The sequence below is a fragment of the Zingiber officinale genome, chromosome 3B (assembly GCF_018446385.1).
Source record: "Zingiber officinale cultivar Zhangliang chromosome 3B, Zo_v1.1, whole genome shotgun sequence".
Lineage (NCBI taxonomy): Eukaryota > Viridiplantae > Streptophyta > Magnoliopsida > Zingiberales > Zingiberaceae > Zingiber > Zingiber officinale.
In genome coordinates this window covers 120,181,491-120,200,498 of record NC_055991.1, presented here as the reverse complement: position 1 = coordinate 120,200,498, position 19,008 = coordinate 120,181,491, and the positions used below count along the sequence as shown (strand labels likewise).

Sequence of the window (19,008 nt, the reverse complement as noted above, 5' to 3'; positions counted from 1 at the left end):
TATCTGCTTAATTCATTTTACAAGTGTTAGCTTAATCGTTCGAGGAAGGGTTGTCTGTTTTTAATTGACAGGTTATTTACCAACCCTTCTAGCCGGCCCAACGGTCCAACAGGTGATATCAGAGCTGAGTACGCCTCAGAAAGACTAACCGCCGTCTGAAGCAACAAAACAATGGCCGGAGCTAGCGACTACCCACCAGCATTCGAGGGGGAGCTTGTTTCTTGGAAGCAACAAATGATGGTATTTCTTAACTCTGATATTGATATTTCTCTAATAATGAAAACAGGTTATGAAGCACCGAAAGACACGAACGGAGAGAAAATCGGCATACGCCTCTGGAACGAGAAGCAACGTGAAGAGTCCATGGCAAATGCTCGGGCAGAATTTCACATTCTAAGCGCAATACCAACTAAAGATTTCGACAGAGTCGAAGAGTACAAAAGCGCGAAATAACTTTGGGAAAAGTTCTTAATGCTCTACGAAGAACCGGTTGAAGTCGTCTCCTCAATAGACATCGAGCCGTCGTCAGAAGAATCCGAGACGGAAGAAATTACCAAGACAACCCCAACAGCCGAAGTACATCCCGAGATCGATGAAGGGGGAGAATCTTCGGAAGAAATTAATTTAACAAGGGGAGAACCAACGGTCGACGAGGTAAGTAAGGTATGACCTCTACCCTCTGAACAACTGGTTCATTTAATCAAATTACCTGAAGATTTTTGCGAACCAAAATTTGAATTATCGAAAGAACTTTTCGGATTAGAAAATCTTCGATCGAATAATTGTTGTAAATTACAAAATATTTTTACGAAAGAATTATGCAACTTAGAAATATTATCGAAAACTTTTTCCGGATCTAAAAATTTGTTCGAATTACAAAGTGTTTTGACGAAAGATTCTTGCAAATCACAAAGTAATTTTTCGAAAACTTTTTCCGGATCTAAAATTTTTTCCGAAGTACAAATTATCTCGTTGAAAGAGTTTTTCGAATCGCAAAATGATTTGACAAAAGAATCTTGCAAATTACGAAACATTTTTTTAAAAAAAGTTTGCAAATTAGAGATATTATCGAAAGAGTTTTTCGGAGTAGTAAATCTATTATCCACAGATTGTTGCAAATTTATGTTGTCAAAATACTTTTGCAAATTACAAAATATTTTGTCAAACGAAGTTTGCAAATCAGAAGTATTGTCGAAAAACTTTATCAAGTTTATATTATCGAAATATCTTTGCAAATTAGAAATTCAAAATGACATGTTACAATTTGCACAAATTTCTACATGCTCAAAATTTCTTGCTTCAAAGTTAAGAAATTATGATAAATTAAAATGGGAATTTAAAATTTTCTGATAAAAGCATTAGAATATATAAATAAATAAATGCATAGAAAATTTCGTTTAATGTTATCAATTCTCTTAAAATTTTCTTGCATAAATTTTTCGGCTTAGAAAGTATTTAATTATTGATGACGAATACTTGAATTTTTTTTTTTTAAAAAAAAAATTATTTCTTGACTTAGAAATTTGTCTTGACTTAGAAATATTTCCCTGAAAATTATTGAAAGATATTTTCAAATTTTTTTAATGTCAACCCTTAGATTTTAGTTGTTCCCCATTTTTATTGTGATCAAAGGGGGAGAAGGAAAGTATAAGTCTAGGGGGAGGTAGAAATTTAATTTCTTCTATCATGTTGCATGTTATTGCAATAAATTGTTTAATTTCATATCTATTGTTGACCCTAGCTTAACTTGGGTTGATCACACCAAAAAGGGGGAGATTGTTGGAACCCCAAGGTTGTTTTGGTGTAATCAACAAGTTAAGTTAGGTCCTGCGTTGTTTCTAACCTTGTGTCTAAGTGTGCAGGAGCTTAGGAGCACAGGTACTAGAACGGAAGACGCAGTTAGCGAGAAGGACGGCACGCTGTGCGTCCGAGGGACGAGGTGCTGCGGAACAGTACACCGGCGGACGAGAAGGAAGTGCGCGCGGTGGTTCCGAGGTACGAAAGCCGGAGCGGAAGATTGCTCGGAGAGCAAGAGACGCAGCTAGCGCGAAGGTCGGCACGGGGTGCGACCGAGGGACGAAGTCTGCGGATGAGTACCCTGGTGGACGAGAAGGAACACGCGGCAATTCTGAGGGACGAGAAGCCGGAGGGAAGCACGCTCGAGAAGACCGGAAGATGGGTTCGGGTGAGCCCTATTCCGGATGGCAGAGATCACCCAAGTAAACGGATCCGGAGCGGAAGACCCGGACCGAGGCGAGACTGAAACGGAGCAGAGGTCCCGGACGCAAAAGTCAACCAGAGTTGACTTTTGCTCCTGGGTGCCCGGAACTGTCCGGGACGCCCGGAGCAGCCCGGGGCGCCCGGGGCGCCCGGAACCTGAAGTTTGACTAGAACGCGTCTTTCGCATTCTGGACGTTGGGGGATAAAGTTTTATCCCCCCAGGGCGCCCGGAACCCTTCCAGGCGCCCCGACCAAGGCTATAAATATAGCCTTGGTCCATAAGCTTTTCAACAATTACGATCATTCTATTTCCAAACACTTGTATGCTTTAGTTGTAGTTAAGCTTCTGTTTTCTGTGCCTAAACGCTGTAAGAGGCTTCTCCGTCTGAAGGAGTTTTTGAGCTTAATCTTCCTTGGATTAACAACCACATCGGTTGTAACCAAGTAAACATCTGGTGCCTCGTCTTTTCTTTTATGCTTCTATTTATCTGCTTAATTCATTTTACAAGTGTTAGCTTAATCGTTCGAGGAAGGGTTGTCTGTTTTTAATTGACAGGTTATTTACCAACCCTTCTAGCCGGCCCAACGGTCCAACAGGATAATCCCTTAAGGTTCAACTTTGTGCTTAAATCTTGTTTGGGGAAACAAATCAAACATTTCGCTGAGGAACTAGTTCAAGGAAATAGTGATATTAAGAACTAGGTCGAACAAGACACATTTAGTTAGGGTGAAATGCATCCAGTTTAAATCAGTCAAGCTAAGTTGCATCTTGCATGGACAAAGTAACAACAATTTTGACAAACTTTATTGTTCTGAGTGTATTTTTGACTCAACTACTACAGAAGATTTTGAGGATGACGTTTACAATGTTCACTCTTATTTTGATGTTAAAGAAAGAAAACTGTTTTGGAATGAGGCAGTGAATCAAGGAAAGAGGGAAGAAGCTTTCTATAGGAGGTCAAAAAGTGATTGGGTTACTATGGAGGTCGGAAGTTGTTTTATTTGAATGTGAGTGGATCTCCAAAAGCAAATGATTAAGATTGGAGGAGGATGATTGTCTTGGCCAATTTTAAAAATGTTAATATGTATGCTTACTTGCATTAAGTTCCTACAGAAAAGTTGACTTGAGTGTCTTGAAAAACTAGAATATGCTAGCATATCTATTATTATTATGTTTCTCTTCTTTTCGCTCTCTCTGAGTTCATTTAAACATGTGGCATCACTTGCTGCATTGTTGTTAAGCTTTTCTTCATTAATAGTATTGAGTTATTGGAGAGGCATGCGGACATAATCATTGATAGTATAGAATTGGATATGTTGTGGTTTAATTTATTGCATCATTAAAATTACCTTAAATACTTTCTTTCAACTGAATGAAATTGGTATGTGTAATAAGCATACTATTGCCTTATCTTTGCTATTTGATAAGGATTAAGGTTTTGCAATATGAACTAATTTGTTTGAGTTGGAGGGAATCCAGAGATATACCTATTGGATCTAGGTAATTTTGTTTTGTGGAGATTGTTGCAGCAAATGGGAATGATGTCGATGGTGGTGATTGATTGGTCTTACTAGCTGTTTATAGCAGTGTAAATTTTTCTGGAGTACTTATTGTTGGATATGTCCTAGTCGCTAGATAGGACCTCAAGTAGTTTGAAGACAACTATTTGAGTTGCCCATTTATCACCCAATTACGAACATAAATATGTGCTCTTCTTTTAGATTGGGCTATCAATAAGATGATTTATCTTTGTTCCAGAAGATTCTTAACTCCCTTGAATTGTCAACTAGTGACATGCTTTATCCTAGTGATTTTTAGTGCCTCACTGCATTATCTCATGCAACCACATAAATAACTTATGTAGAGACTAGTTGCAACATTGTAAGCACACCAACGGATCCTTTGGAACCTTCATAATATGGGGTAAGTGAGCCTATGCATTGTGTTATCTAGAGAATTAGAAGTGAAGCCAGAGGTGCGAATTGGCCTTGTCAACTCTCTGATGTGAGACAACTGGCCACATTCCTTTCTGTTAGCCTCATGGGTAGACCCGACCCCGGGCCGGGTCTGGCCCGGACCCGGCCCGGGTCTGGCCCGGACCCGGCCCGGGTCTGGCCCGGACCCGGCCCGGGCCCGTAACCGGGTCAACGGGCCACCGCCTCAGGCCCGACCCAAGAAAGGGCTCAAATTTTTTTTTTATTGTACAAAATCACGAATGGTAAACGGTTCATTCGCTAAATCCTTTTCAAGTCGTTGGGGGAGGGTGGGAGGGTTTTTAGGTATTTTTTCAACGGTTAGGATCATTTAACCTTTTTGATCAATGGCTATGATTTAGTGTCCGTTACTATCAAAACTCTATAAATAGAAAGCTTATTTCATCATTTTTCACATCTTCTCTTCATTTCTACGCACTTTTATTTCCACATTTCAATTACAATGGAAGGAGGTAGTGGAGGTGCATCATCTCGAGCCCGGAGAGGAAAGCAAATAATGAATCCGGAGGAGGACCCCAACATTCAATCCATCGATGATGAGACCAGACACCTGAATCCGACACCCGACACACAAGGAAGTACTGATGTAATTACTTCTAAGGTTGAGAACTTTCTCCTCTAAAATCTTCTATTTTCACTAAACATTTTGAGAAGGTCACTCTTCCGTCGGGAGAAATGCGTGCAAAATGTAAGCATTGCAATGCTTCCTACATATTTCAAGATGGCGGCAAGTATGGGTCGTTGAAACGACATGTAGAAACGAAGCACCCGACGGAATATGGACTCGACCGTTCTCAAACACAATTATCAAGATTTTCTTCAACTAGCGGTAGTACCGATTCCGGTTTATTTTTATATTCGGATAATAAATTAAGAGAATCATTAGCTAAATTTGTTTCCGTAGAACATCTTTCTTTTAGTTTTGGATCTAAATGCACATTTGAAGATTTTTGTAAAGAATCTCTTAATCCATGTGTTAAACGTGTTCCTAGGACTACACTTACTCGTATAATTTAAAAATTAGTAAAACAAGGAAAAAGAATTTAATTGATGAATTTAGTAAATTAGATAATAAAGTTTCTTTATGTTCCGATATTTGGAGTGATCATTGGCAAACACATTCGTATATGGGTGTGACTTGCCATTGGATCGATAACTCTTGGAATCTCCAAAAAAGATTATTAGCTTATAGAGTTTTTGATGAATCACATAATGCTCATAATATCGCACAATTATTATGTTTAATTTTAGAAGAATATGGTTTAACTCATAAAATATTTTCAATATCATTAGATAATGCTAGTTCTAATACCTCCTGGATAGATGATCTAAAATTTGTTTGTCAACCTATTATTGGAGGTTTATTTTTTCATATTCGTTGTGTATGCCATGTTTTAAATTTATGTGTTCAAGATGGTTTAAAAAATTTAGAAAGTTATATTAAACCAATTAAATTGCAATTTCTTATTTATGGTCTCATCCATCTATAATGAAACAATGGGGTAGGTTTTGTAAAATTAATGGAATGAGACCTAAAAAATTTCCACGTGATGTACCAACACGTTGGAATTCAACATACCAATTATTACAAGATTCATTTCAATATAAAGAATTATTATGTTCATTTTTTGCACAAAACACTAATGCTAATATATATTTATTTTCACAACAATGGAATATTAGTATTTGTGAAATTTTAAAAGTATTTAATGATGCAACCGAACAACTTTCTGGTGTTTATTATCCTGTTCAATTAGTTTTAGAAAATTTTTCTAATATAGTATTAGTTTTAAATGAACATATTAATAATGAATCTTTATCTCCTTGCATCTTAGCTATGAAAATTAAATGGGAAAAATATTTTATTTAATTTCTGAAATTTATTTAATTGCATTTGCTTTAGATCCTAGATTTAAATTAGAAGTTTTACAAGAAATGTTAACTTTATATTATGATGCTTTAATTCCAATTAAAGATTCTTCTTCCCCGATCCAAATTAATATTATATATAATGTTAGAATTTATTTATATGATATTTATAATCAATATTATGCAAAATATGGAACACAAATTAATATTTCTGAAATTCAACAAACTACTAGTAGTAATTTAAAACTTACAAAAGCACAACTCTTATTAAAAGAACGGACAAAACGTCCACGAGGATCCTCAAGTTCCACACAGGAACTTGAGAATTATTTTACGACTTCTTTTGATTTTAATGAAGCAGATAGCGAAAACTTCGATATCTTAAAGTGGTGGTCACAGAAGGCTCAAAGCTTTCCCGTTCTCTCCGTGATCGCAAAAGAAATTTTAGCTTGTCCAGTGTCAACTGTTGCTGTGGAGCAGACGTTCAGTGCCGGCTGCAACATATTAGATGAACGACGATCAACTTTGTCTCCTGACTCATTGGAAGCCCAAGCATTACTGGACGATTGGACCAGAGCGGAGAAAAGAATCCAAGGAATGCAACTTTCAGATGACGAAGTTGAAGATTTTGATACTGAAGGAACAAATACGACAGGAACAGGAAATGGAAGTGAATGAAAATGTAAAAGGATAAAAATGTAAAAGAACTACGTGGGCTTTGATTCCCCTAAAGGGATACGTAGGCAACTTAAATAAGTGTAAGCCCTTTTTTTAATAAATTTTAATTTCTAATTTTTAATGTTTAATGTTTAATTTTTAATTTTTAATTTTTAATTTTTATTAACATATTAATCTTGAACCGTGACGAACCGTGACGAACCGTGAACCGAACCGTGAACCGGCGGTTCTGAACCGTGAACCGTAACCGTCTTGGGCGGTTAAGGTTAAGGGTCGACCTGCCTGGAACCGTCGAACCGGCGGTTCCGAACCGTCGAACCGTCGGTTCCGAACCGTGGTCAGGTCTACTCATGGGTATCCCCAATCTCCTTCTTGTCGAGTTTTCAAACTTCGTGCATTCATTGTGTTTGTGAGCTTCTAAATACCACTGCAAGACCTTGAACTGTTGTATATAATCACTCATTTTAAGTTCAAATTTCAAGTCAGTAGAATCCTGTGAAAGAGATTTATCCATGAATTTCAATCAATGAGTCTATTGATAAGTTAGCGCTCGTAGTATACTTAACTTAAAGATGAGGTTCATATACATCACTCACTAAGTACGCTTGCAACCTACACTAGAATTTCTAGGTGTAAGGATCTGACAGTATGGCTAAAAGGATATCTTACTAATAATGTAGGTTATTTGGACGATATTTTGGTATTATGCTGCAAAAGGTTGGAACCGCCAACCCAGCGGCCCCCTCAACCCGGCCCCACAAGTATGAGAGGGAGTAAATCACGGTGAATACGGGCTCAGCTATGACATGGTGGTCTCAGGTGTTTAGCACGGACAGATATTGATGTTATCGCATTTGCTGCCGCAGACCCTCGACCTCTCGACTCATGCTGCAAGAATCCATGTCATAACCAGTTGATCCCGCCCGTGGGGGCTGATATTTTGGTATTATGGTACTACTTTAGGCATCTGTAGACAAGATAGGGAAATGTTCACATCTATGGTTTTATGCACAAGGATGTTCCAATATATAGGCGTTCCTATTGGTGGAACGGTATGAAGAAAGACATCGCGGATTTTGTAGCTAGATGTCTTGTCTGTCAGCAGGTGAAGGCTGAGCATCAGAGATCTGCCGGGTTACTTCAGCGGATTCCTATTCTTGAGTGGAAATGGGAACATATCACTATGGATTTTGTAGTGGGATTGCCGACGACACGACGAGGCCATGACGCGATTTGGGTAATCGTTGATCGAATAACCAAATCCGCGCACTTCTTAGCGATTCGGAGGACTGATTCCCTGGATCGATTGGCAGATCTGTATTGCCGAGAGATCATCCGACTACATAGTGTTCCGTTGAGTATCATTTCGGATAGAGATCCACGGTTTACGTCTCGTTTCTGGCAGAGTCTGTAGCAGGCCTTGGGCACACAGCTCCGTTTCAGTACAGCCTTCCATCCACAGACAGATGGACAGTCAGAGCGGACCATTCAGACTTTAGAGGACCTGCTGAGGTCATGTGTTATGGATTTCGGAGGCAGTTGGGAGGACCATCTGCCGTTAGTAGAGTTTGCTTACAACAACAGCTTTCATTCGGCTATCCAGATGGCACCGTTTGAGGCGTTGTATGGTAGACCTTGTCGAACACCTATCCTCTGGGATGCGGTTGGAGAGGCCCAGATGTTGGGACCTCATAGAGTTCAGCAGGATGCAGAGTTGGTCCGTACTGTCAGACGGAGGATGTCAGAGGCGCAGGACCGCCAGAAGAGTTATGTTGATCGGAGACGCAGACCACTAGAGTTCTCTGTTGGCGACCATGTATTTCTGCGAGTTTCACCCACGAAAAGGGTGAAGAGATTTGGCCTCAGAGGTAAGCTGGCTCCGCGGTATATTGGCCCTTTTGAGATCTTGGAGAGGATCGGAGCGGTAGCTTACCGGCTGGCACTACCACCGTCCCTGGCAGGCGTCCATGATGTATTCCACGTATCTATGCTGCGGAGATACGTGCCCGACCCGACGCATGTGCTGACAGATATTTCAGTTCCAGTTCAGCCTGACGTCACTTATGAGGAGGTTCTGGTATGGATTTTGGACCGGAAAGAGCGTCAGTTGCGGAACAAGACTATCCGGCTGGTTAAAGTCGGATGGCAGCATCATTCGGACGAGGAGGCTACTTGGGATCTCGAGGATACTATCCGAGCTCGTTATCCTCATCTTTTCACTTGAGGTATGTGATTTATTTACTGTTCAGCATTTTGTACTCTTTATCTGTTGTTAATACTTGCTGATTGTAGATAACGAAATTTGGGGACCAAATTTTTATTAGTGGGGGAGAATGTAAAATACCGGAAATAGGCGAATATTAATAAGAGAGTTTTCCGGAATTTTTGAAAATTTTTCGGAACTCGTACGGAGGAGTTAACGGGGATAAAAACGGGGCCCGGGAAAATCCTGTTTAGGCTAACCATTTAAGCGAGGAAATGCTTATATTCTTAATTCTTTTTCTATTTCCTTTTCTTTAGTTTTTACTTCTTCTTTTCCTTGTTGAAATCTCGCGCCGAGTCCTCCCCGCGTGCCCTAGCCTTCCTCCTCGCGCGGAGCCACCATTTCTGCCCAAAACCGCTCGGAGGCAGTTTCTTCTCCTCTTCCCCTCTTCTTCTCCTCTACCGATCGTCGCTGTGCCCTAGCCGACTTCACTCTCCTCCGCGCCGATCTTCCATCGCTAGCCACTCGAGTAGCGCCGCCCACCCCGGCCATCGTGCCCTAAGTCCTTTTTGGATCTGCGTGCCAACGCCGATCATCGACCGTAGGAACTCCAGTCGCCTGTGCCCTAGCCGGTGCCACCACAGTCCTCTTCCTCAGCCCTAGCGTCACTTCTCGAGACGCCGGCCAAGGTTCTGCTACCCTATCTCCTCCTTTCTTCTAGTACAGCATCGCATACTTTCCTTCCCCTCGCGTCGTCTCGGTTGCAACGGCCGACACTGGTCGGAAAGCCGCCGATCACCTCACTATGGTCACACCTCTTGTGCTTTGCCTTCTCCACAGGGAAGACAGATTCAAGGACAGAGAGTTCGGTGCCTTGGTTGTTGGCCACAAGTTTTTGGTTCCAATCGGTTGTTACTATCTACTGTCGAAGGGTAAGACAGGTAGGAATATGATTTCCAATTTTTGTGCTTAGTGAGTTAATTGGTTATTGTGGTGTTTTCTTGGTTTCCAACAGCAATTAACCTTTGCTGGCAGCAACAAAACCTTGTGTGGATCAACAATCAAGGCTGTGAATAGAGGTAAGGTGTATAAATTTGTTATGGTATTAGGTTCATATTTGGAAGAGTTCAAGTTGATTTAGGTTTAGACCTAAATCAAATTGTATAGTGGAAAGAATTAGGGTTTGGTAAATAAGGAATTTCTTTAGCTATGTGATATATATGTAGCTAAATTAAATGTGGCTATTACAGGACTTTGATTCGAGACGGTATCTCGACGGGTATCTCGATTAGCGTATTGGACTATTTCGATTGGAGGCGGGTACTTTGACTTATGTCTTTTGATATGCATAATAATGTGTTTAACATATAACAATAATTGTGTGATCCATTTATTTCGGTTGGTCACTACATGATCTGTTACATGTTTGCTTGTTTACTTATTATGCATTGCATGTTATTATTTACCTGATCATACATGCTGTAGGTAGTGACCCAACCATATGATACATTATGTTCAGGACCTAGGGTTTATTTGATACCCTATCTGTTTGTGTACCTTCCATCTGATATATTGACTTGTTGTACACCTTTTATTTATGTATGGATCTTGCTATGCTATTCATGATATTGCCATGTTTAGTGTCATGCATCATCTTGCATGATTGCATGCTGTGCGATTGTCTGCTCCATTATTGAGTGCGCATCGCCAGTTACATGTATCTGTACACACCACCACTCATGGGTTAGTGGTATATTAGACAGGTGTGTGACAGTTCTGCTGTTTGGCTCCGTTGGTCTGGTGACTCAGCGTGGTAGCCGGCAGACAGTTCCGCTCTGTTTGGCTCCGTTGGTTTAGTGTAGCAGCGTTGTAGCCGGCAGGTAGTTGGAATTTGTTTGGCTCCATTGGTCCGCTCATGGGTAGTGTGACTCGGCGTGGTAGCCGGCAGAGAGTCCTCCCCGTTATCGTGTACCGGGAGATGAGAGCATTGCGCTCCCCCATTTATTATTCCGGGGTAGGAGTATGTGTGTACTCCAACAGCATCCCGTCCACTCGGTCACTCATCAGGGGCAGTGATGTCAGAGTGCACGGTTGTCACAGCTCTACCCACTCAGACTCACCATTGTGTGTGAGATGACTGACTGGCGTTAGGGGTGACCATGTCATTGGCATCATATGCATGATGCATTTATTGTTTGTGTTTGCTGCATTTACTTGCTGCATTTATATGAATACATTTGATTGACATACGAGATTATGACACTTTCGGTCCCGACGACCACATTACCTTTTACCTTGATCTGGTTAGTATGCTTTTCTCTATTTTGTTTGATTGCATTTATCCTTCTTGTATTCAGGAGACTGTACGCATGATTAGTGTTGTCTGTTATTTACTTTATTTTGCATATCAGTTGTACCTACTGAGTGTTGGACTCACCCCGCCTCCATTGTTGTTATATTTTCAGGTTGAGGTTGTCCGGAGCAGTTCCAGTCGCTAGTTCCCATTGCACGTAGTACTAGTCTTCTGCTGATCACGAGTAGTTGTTTTAGTTTCTCTTTTGACTATGTTTAGACTTGGTTTGTTTGATACTTGGATATTGTATGGTTTCTTATCGTTGATGGATTTTGGTATGATTTGGATATGTTTTACTCCATGCCTGTCTCGACGGCAGAAGAGGTGAGTTTGTCGGATTTGAGTTTTACGAGTATAGTTGAGTAGAGTTATTTTTTTCGAGTCATCATATTACTTTTCTATTTGTTTACTGTTAAATTGCGTGGTTGTGTCATGCAGAAGCTGAAATTGATATTATCTGCGTGGTGATTGTTTTATTTTTGTTATTAATCCAGCCACATGTGGCTGAGGTATATAGTGATTGTAGAAAGTTTCAGATTTGTCCGCTATACAGGGGTGGTGTTGTCGAAATTTTTTCAGACAGGGACTCCTCCATGGTATGACAATTTAGCACATTATGCTATGTAAAGACCCTTAGGCCACATGACTAACATAAATAAATGCAATTACGATTTAGACGAGAATCATTTTTACATTAATCAGAACACGATCAGCATACAGAATTTTGTATAAGGAAAATCATTTTTCCTGGTTCAGATAAATGAAAATTTATTATTGTATTGACATTATTCATAAGGTTGTCCTAATAGAGATTTAGCCAACCCCACACGACAAGGCTTCATTGTTGTTGCTTGGTCCTAACTGAGATTTGAAGAGAATAATTTTAGCATATTTCTTTCCTCTCGATAGAAATATGTAGATCCGTTATATTAACGATCTTTTTAATATTGACTCCACGGATATAGAGGAAGGTACATACAAGTACTCAGGCGTTAAGCGCATGGTGGGGTAAACCTCAGATCGTCAGTTCCTGAAAATATCAGTTTCTGAAAATCGACCCCTAACAATTACTCCAGAGATGTTATGCGTCCACCATTATGTGCTACGCTCTGGGGGTTCTTTTCTCTCGATACAAAGTTTCTTCTTTTGGAGGTATGCCTAGGCCGAACCCTATTGATTTTCCTATGTTGGATCTAAACCTCCTAGCAAATTATACAGAAGATCCACCCTCAAAATATCATGTATAAAAAATAAAATCTATACACGAGGAAATAGCTAGTACTCGAAATCTAAAAAGGATAAACTAAACCCTAAAGGCATCGTGATCGGTCAACCCTAAATGACCAAATCCAAATAAGTGCACGATCGATCAAAGTAAGACTTCAGGGAAGAAGGTATTCAAAATTACAAGCTTCATCTGGAGAACATTGGCTCGGTTCTGAGCTTTGGTGCGGGCCTGGGGATTGTTGCGATTCAGGGCATCGTTGTAGTCCCCCATCCTCCCCAAGTATGAAAACCAGCGTCCAACGAAGGGAATTGATCGCTTTGCTCCGAGAGACGGAGGGAGAAGAAAACGACGTCAAGCGGCCCCCTGATCCCACTTGGTTATCAGGATTCATAAACTCTAATACTTAAGTCTGGAGGTTTAGAGTTCGAATCTTGGGGAGACAAAAATCCATTACCAGGGATGGAAAGTCCTAGTGAGTAACGACACGACCAAGGGTCGTCGGTCGACGACATGAGAGGTCGCCAAATGGACCGACGACATAAGGACCGACGATCGACGACCCGAGGGTCGTCAAATGAGCCGCCAAATGGGCCAAGAGGGTCGGGTCGTTACAATAAATTATGTCGTCAGCCCATTTGGCGACCTCTCATGTCGTTGACCGACGACCTTTGGCCGTGTCGTTACTAACTAGGACTTTCCACCCCTGACCAGTGGATTTTTACCTCCCCTAGGATTCGAACTCTAAACCTCCAGGCTTAAGTATTAGAGTTTATGAATCCTGGTAACCAAGTGAGATCTGGATTCATAAACTCTAATACTTAAGTCTGGATGTTTAGAGTTCGAATCCTGGGGAAGTAAAAATTCACTGGCCAGAGGTGGAAAGTCCTAGTGAGTAACGACACGGCCAAAGGTCGTCGGTCGACGATCCAAAAATCGTCAAATGAACCGCCAAATGGGTCAAGAGGACCAAATCGTTACACCTTTATTGAGAGCATAGCAGAGATATAACAAAACCAGAATCATACCATTCAAGGTCTGCCATTTTGCAGGAAGATTTGCAGCTGCAGCCTCATGAAGAAGAAGGACCAAAAGAGTTATTCTAAGCAACATATCCTAAATTCCTAATGCAAGCCCTGCAACTCGTACACTAGAATTCTTATCAAAATGAAGAGATACTTGCTTTTATCAACCAAGATAAAATCTTAAGTATCGAAGAACGCCAACCTCAAAACAAGAAAGTTAATTATTACACAGATCCAAAAATAATGATTTCTGATCTCTCGTCCCAGGAAACCTAAAAAAGGGGCAAACCCATACAAAGCAATAGAACTCGTGGAACAGAGATGTGCCTAAAGAGTAAAAAAAATACAGAAGTAACCGAAGAGCTTAAATCCCTCACTTTTCCAACTCTTTTCTTAGCGAAGGCATTTGTTGTAACCTCCATTCCGGCAAACGTTCGTCCTCCTCGCTGCGAATGGATAATTAGAAGAACCAGTTTTGACCACATCTTGCCACGATTCCCTCTTCTCTCATTTCCACCGCCGCCTCCTTGCAATCGAACGGCCATCGCAGTCGCAGGCGACGAAGGTGGCGGGGGACCGGAGCGCAATATATTGCTTCACATCGAGCCGTGTGATGTTTCAAGTATATAGTTTAGGCGAAATTACATTTTAACCCTCCAATATACCTGCATTTCTAAAGCACTCTCAGAGTAAAAAAAGGAACATCAATAAATAAATAAAAACCGACCATTCCTGAACAGCAACGAAAAAAAAATTAAAATGGTAAAAAATATATATACTTTCAAATAATTTAATTTAGTAACCTTGTAAAATTATCTTTAAAATATAATTCAATTTATAAGATAAGTAATACATTAATATAATGAAATATTACTTAGAAAATATTGATATAATAAAGAAATATCCTTTTTTATAAATTTATATTATCATTTTATTAATTCACTTAGTAATGTTTTTATTATAAATTTGCTGACAAATATTTATTTTATTTACAGGCTTCTTTGTGAACAATTGCCCTTATAATATCATTTTTATATAAGAAAAAACCTATACAAATACATCTCATATCATCCATTTATCGTAGTAAAATTACAAATAACTACCCACTAATTTGATTAACCTGATACACCACGTAAGTTTACATACATATTAACACAATTACTTGAGATTTTTTCTTTTCTGTCACCATATATCATCCATTGCATTTCAATAACTGCTATAAATTTCTCTGGATTTTAAGAATCTTATGAGTTCTCTGTAAACATCATCTTCTGCCTTCACACTTAGAATGAAGTCGATGTGTCCATAGTTGTCGATATATAGCAGCTCTGGCTTGGATTTCAACCCTGCGATAGTTCGTTCCACATCAGTAATATCGGCTAATGCATCATGACCTCCATATCCCATCCATATTGGCAAAGAGTCAGGGATGTCTGATAGATCGAATGAAGGAGGATGAACGCGGTGATAGTGCTTGAGGTTACCCCAATATCCATAGTCATATTTTGCAAAGGTGCCCTTTCGTATCACTGAAACGTATGCACATAGCTGTCAGCTGATAGTTCAATAACTACCGGTATCAACAGATCAAAGACTGAAAAGATATCCTCAATAAGGAGACGAAAAAGGAATAGATAATCGCTGAATGGTAGGGTAAGAAACTTACTTTGGAAAAGATGGTGTAGGTTTTTAGTTGAAGATGGATGAGGTTCAAATTTCAAGTAATAGTCCATGCGGGACAAGTTGAAGCAGCAATTATCGCCTGCAAAATAGGAGAAGTTTAACCATTAGAAGAAAAAGAGGACATCTCAAGTCATATCTTCATCGCCTTGTATTTGTATACAGTTCTTCCATAGCTTGAACAAATTGAACGAAACTGAGAACATAAAAGACCGCATTCTACAGGCAGTGGCATCGCCAAAATAACCTGGGGTTGTTTGACCCCTTTGAAAAGTTTGGTATAAATGGCAAAGAAATAGACTTTTGAACCCACTGTATTCCTATATTTGATATTATAAGTTGTAAGGCAAATGAGATATCTACAATGAACTCGCAAACCAACTATATATAGTTTAGAATTACTTATCGACGATGTATTCAAATACTTGATGCTGGAACAGAAAAGGTTGACTACAGCCACAATTTTCCAAGTTCTGCAACCAAAGAATTCGCACAATCTATATAATTCCTATTAGGCGCATAAATAAATTTGGCCTGGCCTCTCAAATGATCGAATAAAAAAAGCAAATGAGTCAGTGAATTTTCAGACATTTAAAAACGAATTGGATATATGATAAGTAGCTAACCTGTTATCGAAGCCAGCAAATTGTTGCAATCCATGTGGCCATCACAAATTGAGTCCAATATCTGAATGCCCGTATCACTGTATGATATTTGGGAGACGACTTATTTTTCAATCCAAAATAATACGGCAAATTAAACCGTACCTTCGGAAATTTAGTTCATGAATGCCCAAGCTCAGAAGCATCTACGATGGAGAAACAACAAAACAATTCAAATTCAATGCATCGGATGCTCCTCCCAAAACAACTCTGCATTCACAAAGGTTACCTGATCGAGATGAAGAGCTACTGCTCTAAGGACAAAAGTTGAAGTGATATGATCTAAATATGAAATAGGACAAAGAAGAGCAGCAGCGTCAACCATCTCAACAATATCTGGCATGGTGAAGGCAGCTAAACCCATAATAGTTCCCTGTCAATTGTAGAACAAAAGCAATTTACACAGATCATTAATTCTATCCTCAACCAATAAACATCGAAACATCCTAATGGAAGAAATAAATGGTTAATGGGATGAAACATGCCTGGGAATGGCCTACGTAGAAAATTTTGGAATTTGTAACAGAGTATACATAACTTATCATAGCTTGCAAGTCATACTGTGCCAATTCCTGCCAACTCCAATCCCAAAATGCCTGGAAAAAAATTAGTCAAAGGATTAGAGTTAGAAACTAAACTAGTACATAAAATATAAGGAACCAAAGATCAATTAGAAGATAAAGTATGAAACACAAGGACCAACATTATGACCAAAATACACTGAAATAAAGAGTACAAGAAAACACAACTATGTATTCATAAGGTAATGAAATAAAAAGACGAACCTTCTCATGAACAGATAATCTGGTATGACCATGGCTCCATCTTGTGCCACGTACATTTCCAACCCAAACATCAAAACCATTATCTGCAAGGATGAAACCTAGTGACTGCTCAAATGAATTCGCAAACCATGTATCACCACCCTGTTCACATGAGAAGACAAAAGAAAAAGAATATGAACGATGTTCAAATTTGGGAGACACCCACATCATCAAACACACAGCAAATGAGAAACAGGTTGATAATAAATGTATGCAGCCAGAATAAAATGCTTTAACAACTGAGGAATCACAAAAAAAATGATCCTCTGAGTTAATACCTGAAATAGACCATGTTGGAGGAAAACCGAAGGATGAGGCATTCCTCCTAAAGTTTTTTTTCCATGTTGAACACGTTGAATAGACAAAAGATAACCGTCTTTAGTCTCAACCTGCAATTTTCACTTGTCCATCAACAGTTGGAGTTGTGTTTCAAAAAAAATGAAGAGAAGATTTTTGTTTGCTAACCCATCAAGCTCAGTAATATCATCAAAAGAATCACCTAATTTTATGCTAACAAATTAGATGCACATAAGTAGAATGGAAAAAAAAACTAAAAACACAATAATACTTTTCACTTGACAAATCTGAAAAAGATCAACATAGGTGTAGCAGCCTTGTATATACTGATGTAATTCTTCAAGTAAATGAATGAGAGAAACACAGCAAACTGATTTGCCATCTCACTAAGCACAATATCAATAGCTAGATGTATCAGCCAAAAGGATATTATCCAGTAAAACTGAGTTACTTGTATTTACGACCATGCAACCATTAAGCAACTTCAAGATAATTGATTCAATGATTACACAAGATATTAAGTAAAGACAAGATAGACAAAAAGAAATCTAGTCCAGTGGTTATCTAATACACACAAATAAGACAAAACTCATATTTTGTAATCAAAGTACTCATAGATAATGAAATGGACCAAAATTACCAAGTTTTATAACAAACTGTATAAAAGCAATCATAGCCGTCCTTAAGGAGTTTGATGCATAGGATTACCAGAAAGTGACAATTTTCCAGTTAACCATGGTATCTCTCTTAGTGCACACAAAATAAGACAAAACTCACATTTTTAATAGAAAATATTGATAGACAACAAAATGGACCACTTGCCAAATCTTAGATGTTTTAAAACCCAACTTTATAAGGCAGTCATAGTGGTTTGTATGGGGGAGCTTGATGCATAGGATTACAAGAATGTCACCACTTCCCAGTCCAGAATTATAAATAACCATTGTATCCCTCTCAATAAACATTTTTGCTGAGATATTTACACGATAATGTCGAATTTGGATAAAAAGCCAATTTATTCTTTTTCGCCCTTGTTTCTATTCCTTCCTCATCTTAGAAAAACCGTCTTACACTGACAATGTCTCAACTTTTCAATCTAAAATACTTCCCCAACTTAAAGTGTGGCTAAGAAACCATTCAGTTCTCACAGATGAGTCTTTTCTGTTCATTTTCATTTCCCAACACGTTTAAATATGGGCTCCCAAGATCCTTAAGTTTATGAAAAGGATTATCACTGCCTCAAATTCATATATTCAGCTAAGGTGATGTGGTGTTACCATTTTCTCTATGGGAGAAGAAGGGCCGTTTGGAATCAGGTAATAGTCATTGTTCCCTGGTTATAGACAATGCAAGCAGAAGCATACAATCAATAACAGTTGCCTAAATATCAACAAAATATAATCAATCAAGTCTGCAAGCAGCCAAGCACTAATCCAGAGTTTTCTCAGTCCCCCAATCTGTGTGCGATGCTCAACAAATCCCATAACCCCCAGAATACTCACACCATACTTTTTGTGAACAAGCAATTTTCGCAAAAGATCGGTCACCGAAAAATCATCCTCCAACGAGTCGAGGTTTTCGCCAGTTATTAACAAATCAAGAGCAAGAGAGATTCAGCACCGTGTGTTCAGAGCAGGGGTAGCCGGAAGGGCGGATGAGCGCAGCGCAGAGGCCATCGGTAGCGGGCGGCGGCGAGGTCCCGCCGAGGGTCGCCTCGAGTGAACAGCTGACCCTCCCGATGATGAAGAGAAGGAAAGGCAAGAGATTCGAGGCAGGAGACCGCGCTCTCTCCATGAGCTACCACCGTCGGCGGAGGACGACTCCCCCCAATCTCCCGTAGCCTTCTCGCGTGGATGGTGAACCGACGTCGTCGAGCCGATCCAGTCTCGGAGCTCGATGGACGATGGGCGTGTCTCGCCGCATTTGATCGTGAACCGGAAGGATTTAACCGGACCGGTACGGTTAGTGGGACACGGC

At 39.7% G+C, this 19,008-nt stretch overlaps 1 protein-coding gene and 1 long non-coding RNA gene across 3 annotated transcripts; one reads left to right on the top strand and one right to left on the bottom strand.

Annotated features, from left to right (window-relative positions):
• Positions 1 to 9,199: 9,199 nt before the first annotated feature.
• On the top strand, positions 9,200 to 10,375 carry LOC121968560. 2 transcript variants are annotated; one of them, XR_006108215.1, is made up of 3 exons: positions 9,200 to 9,897; positions 9,981 to 10,044; positions 10,216 to 10,375. It is a non-coding gene; the product is annotated as an uncharacterized LOC121968560 (long non-coding RNA). The 2 variants fall into 2 exon arrangements; XR_006108214.1 differs by having other exon boundaries at positions 9,200 to 9,906.
• A 4,193-nt stretch (positions 10,376 to 14,568) lies between these two features.
• On the bottom strand, positions 14,569 to 18,946 carry LOC121967471 (triacylglycerol lipase 1-like). Its single transcript, XM_042517726.1, has 9 exons — positions 18,652 to 18,946; positions 17,013 to 17,123; positions 16,696 to 16,836; positions 16,396 to 16,506; positions 16,140 to 16,283; positions 16,016 to 16,056; positions 15,875 to 15,951; positions 15,235 to 15,330; positions 14,569 to 15,097 (listed from the first exon to the last, which is right to left on the bottom strand). Exons 1-9 carry the CDS (start codon positions 18,823 to 18,825, stop codon positions 14,775 to 14,777), a joined length of 1,218 nt encoding a protein of 405 aa, XP_042373660.1. The 5' UTR covers positions 18,826 to 18,946; the 3' UTR covers positions 14,569 to 14,774.
• Between the last annotated feature and the right edge of the window lie 62 nt (positions 18,947 to 19,008).

Coding starts and splice junctions, on each gene's coding strand:
- LOC121967471 (XM_042517726.1), bottom strand. CDS start 18,825: ATGGAGAGAGCGCGGTCTCCTGCCTCGAATCTCTTGCCTTTCCTTCTC. Junction 16,837..17,012: donor TCCAACATGGTCTATTTCAG/GTATTAACTCAG, acceptor TCATGTGAACAG/GGTGGTGATACATGGTTTGC. Junction 15,098..15,234: donor CCTACACCATCTTTTCCAAA/GTAAGTTTCTTA, acceptor CATACGTTTCAG/TGATACGAAAGGGCACCTTT.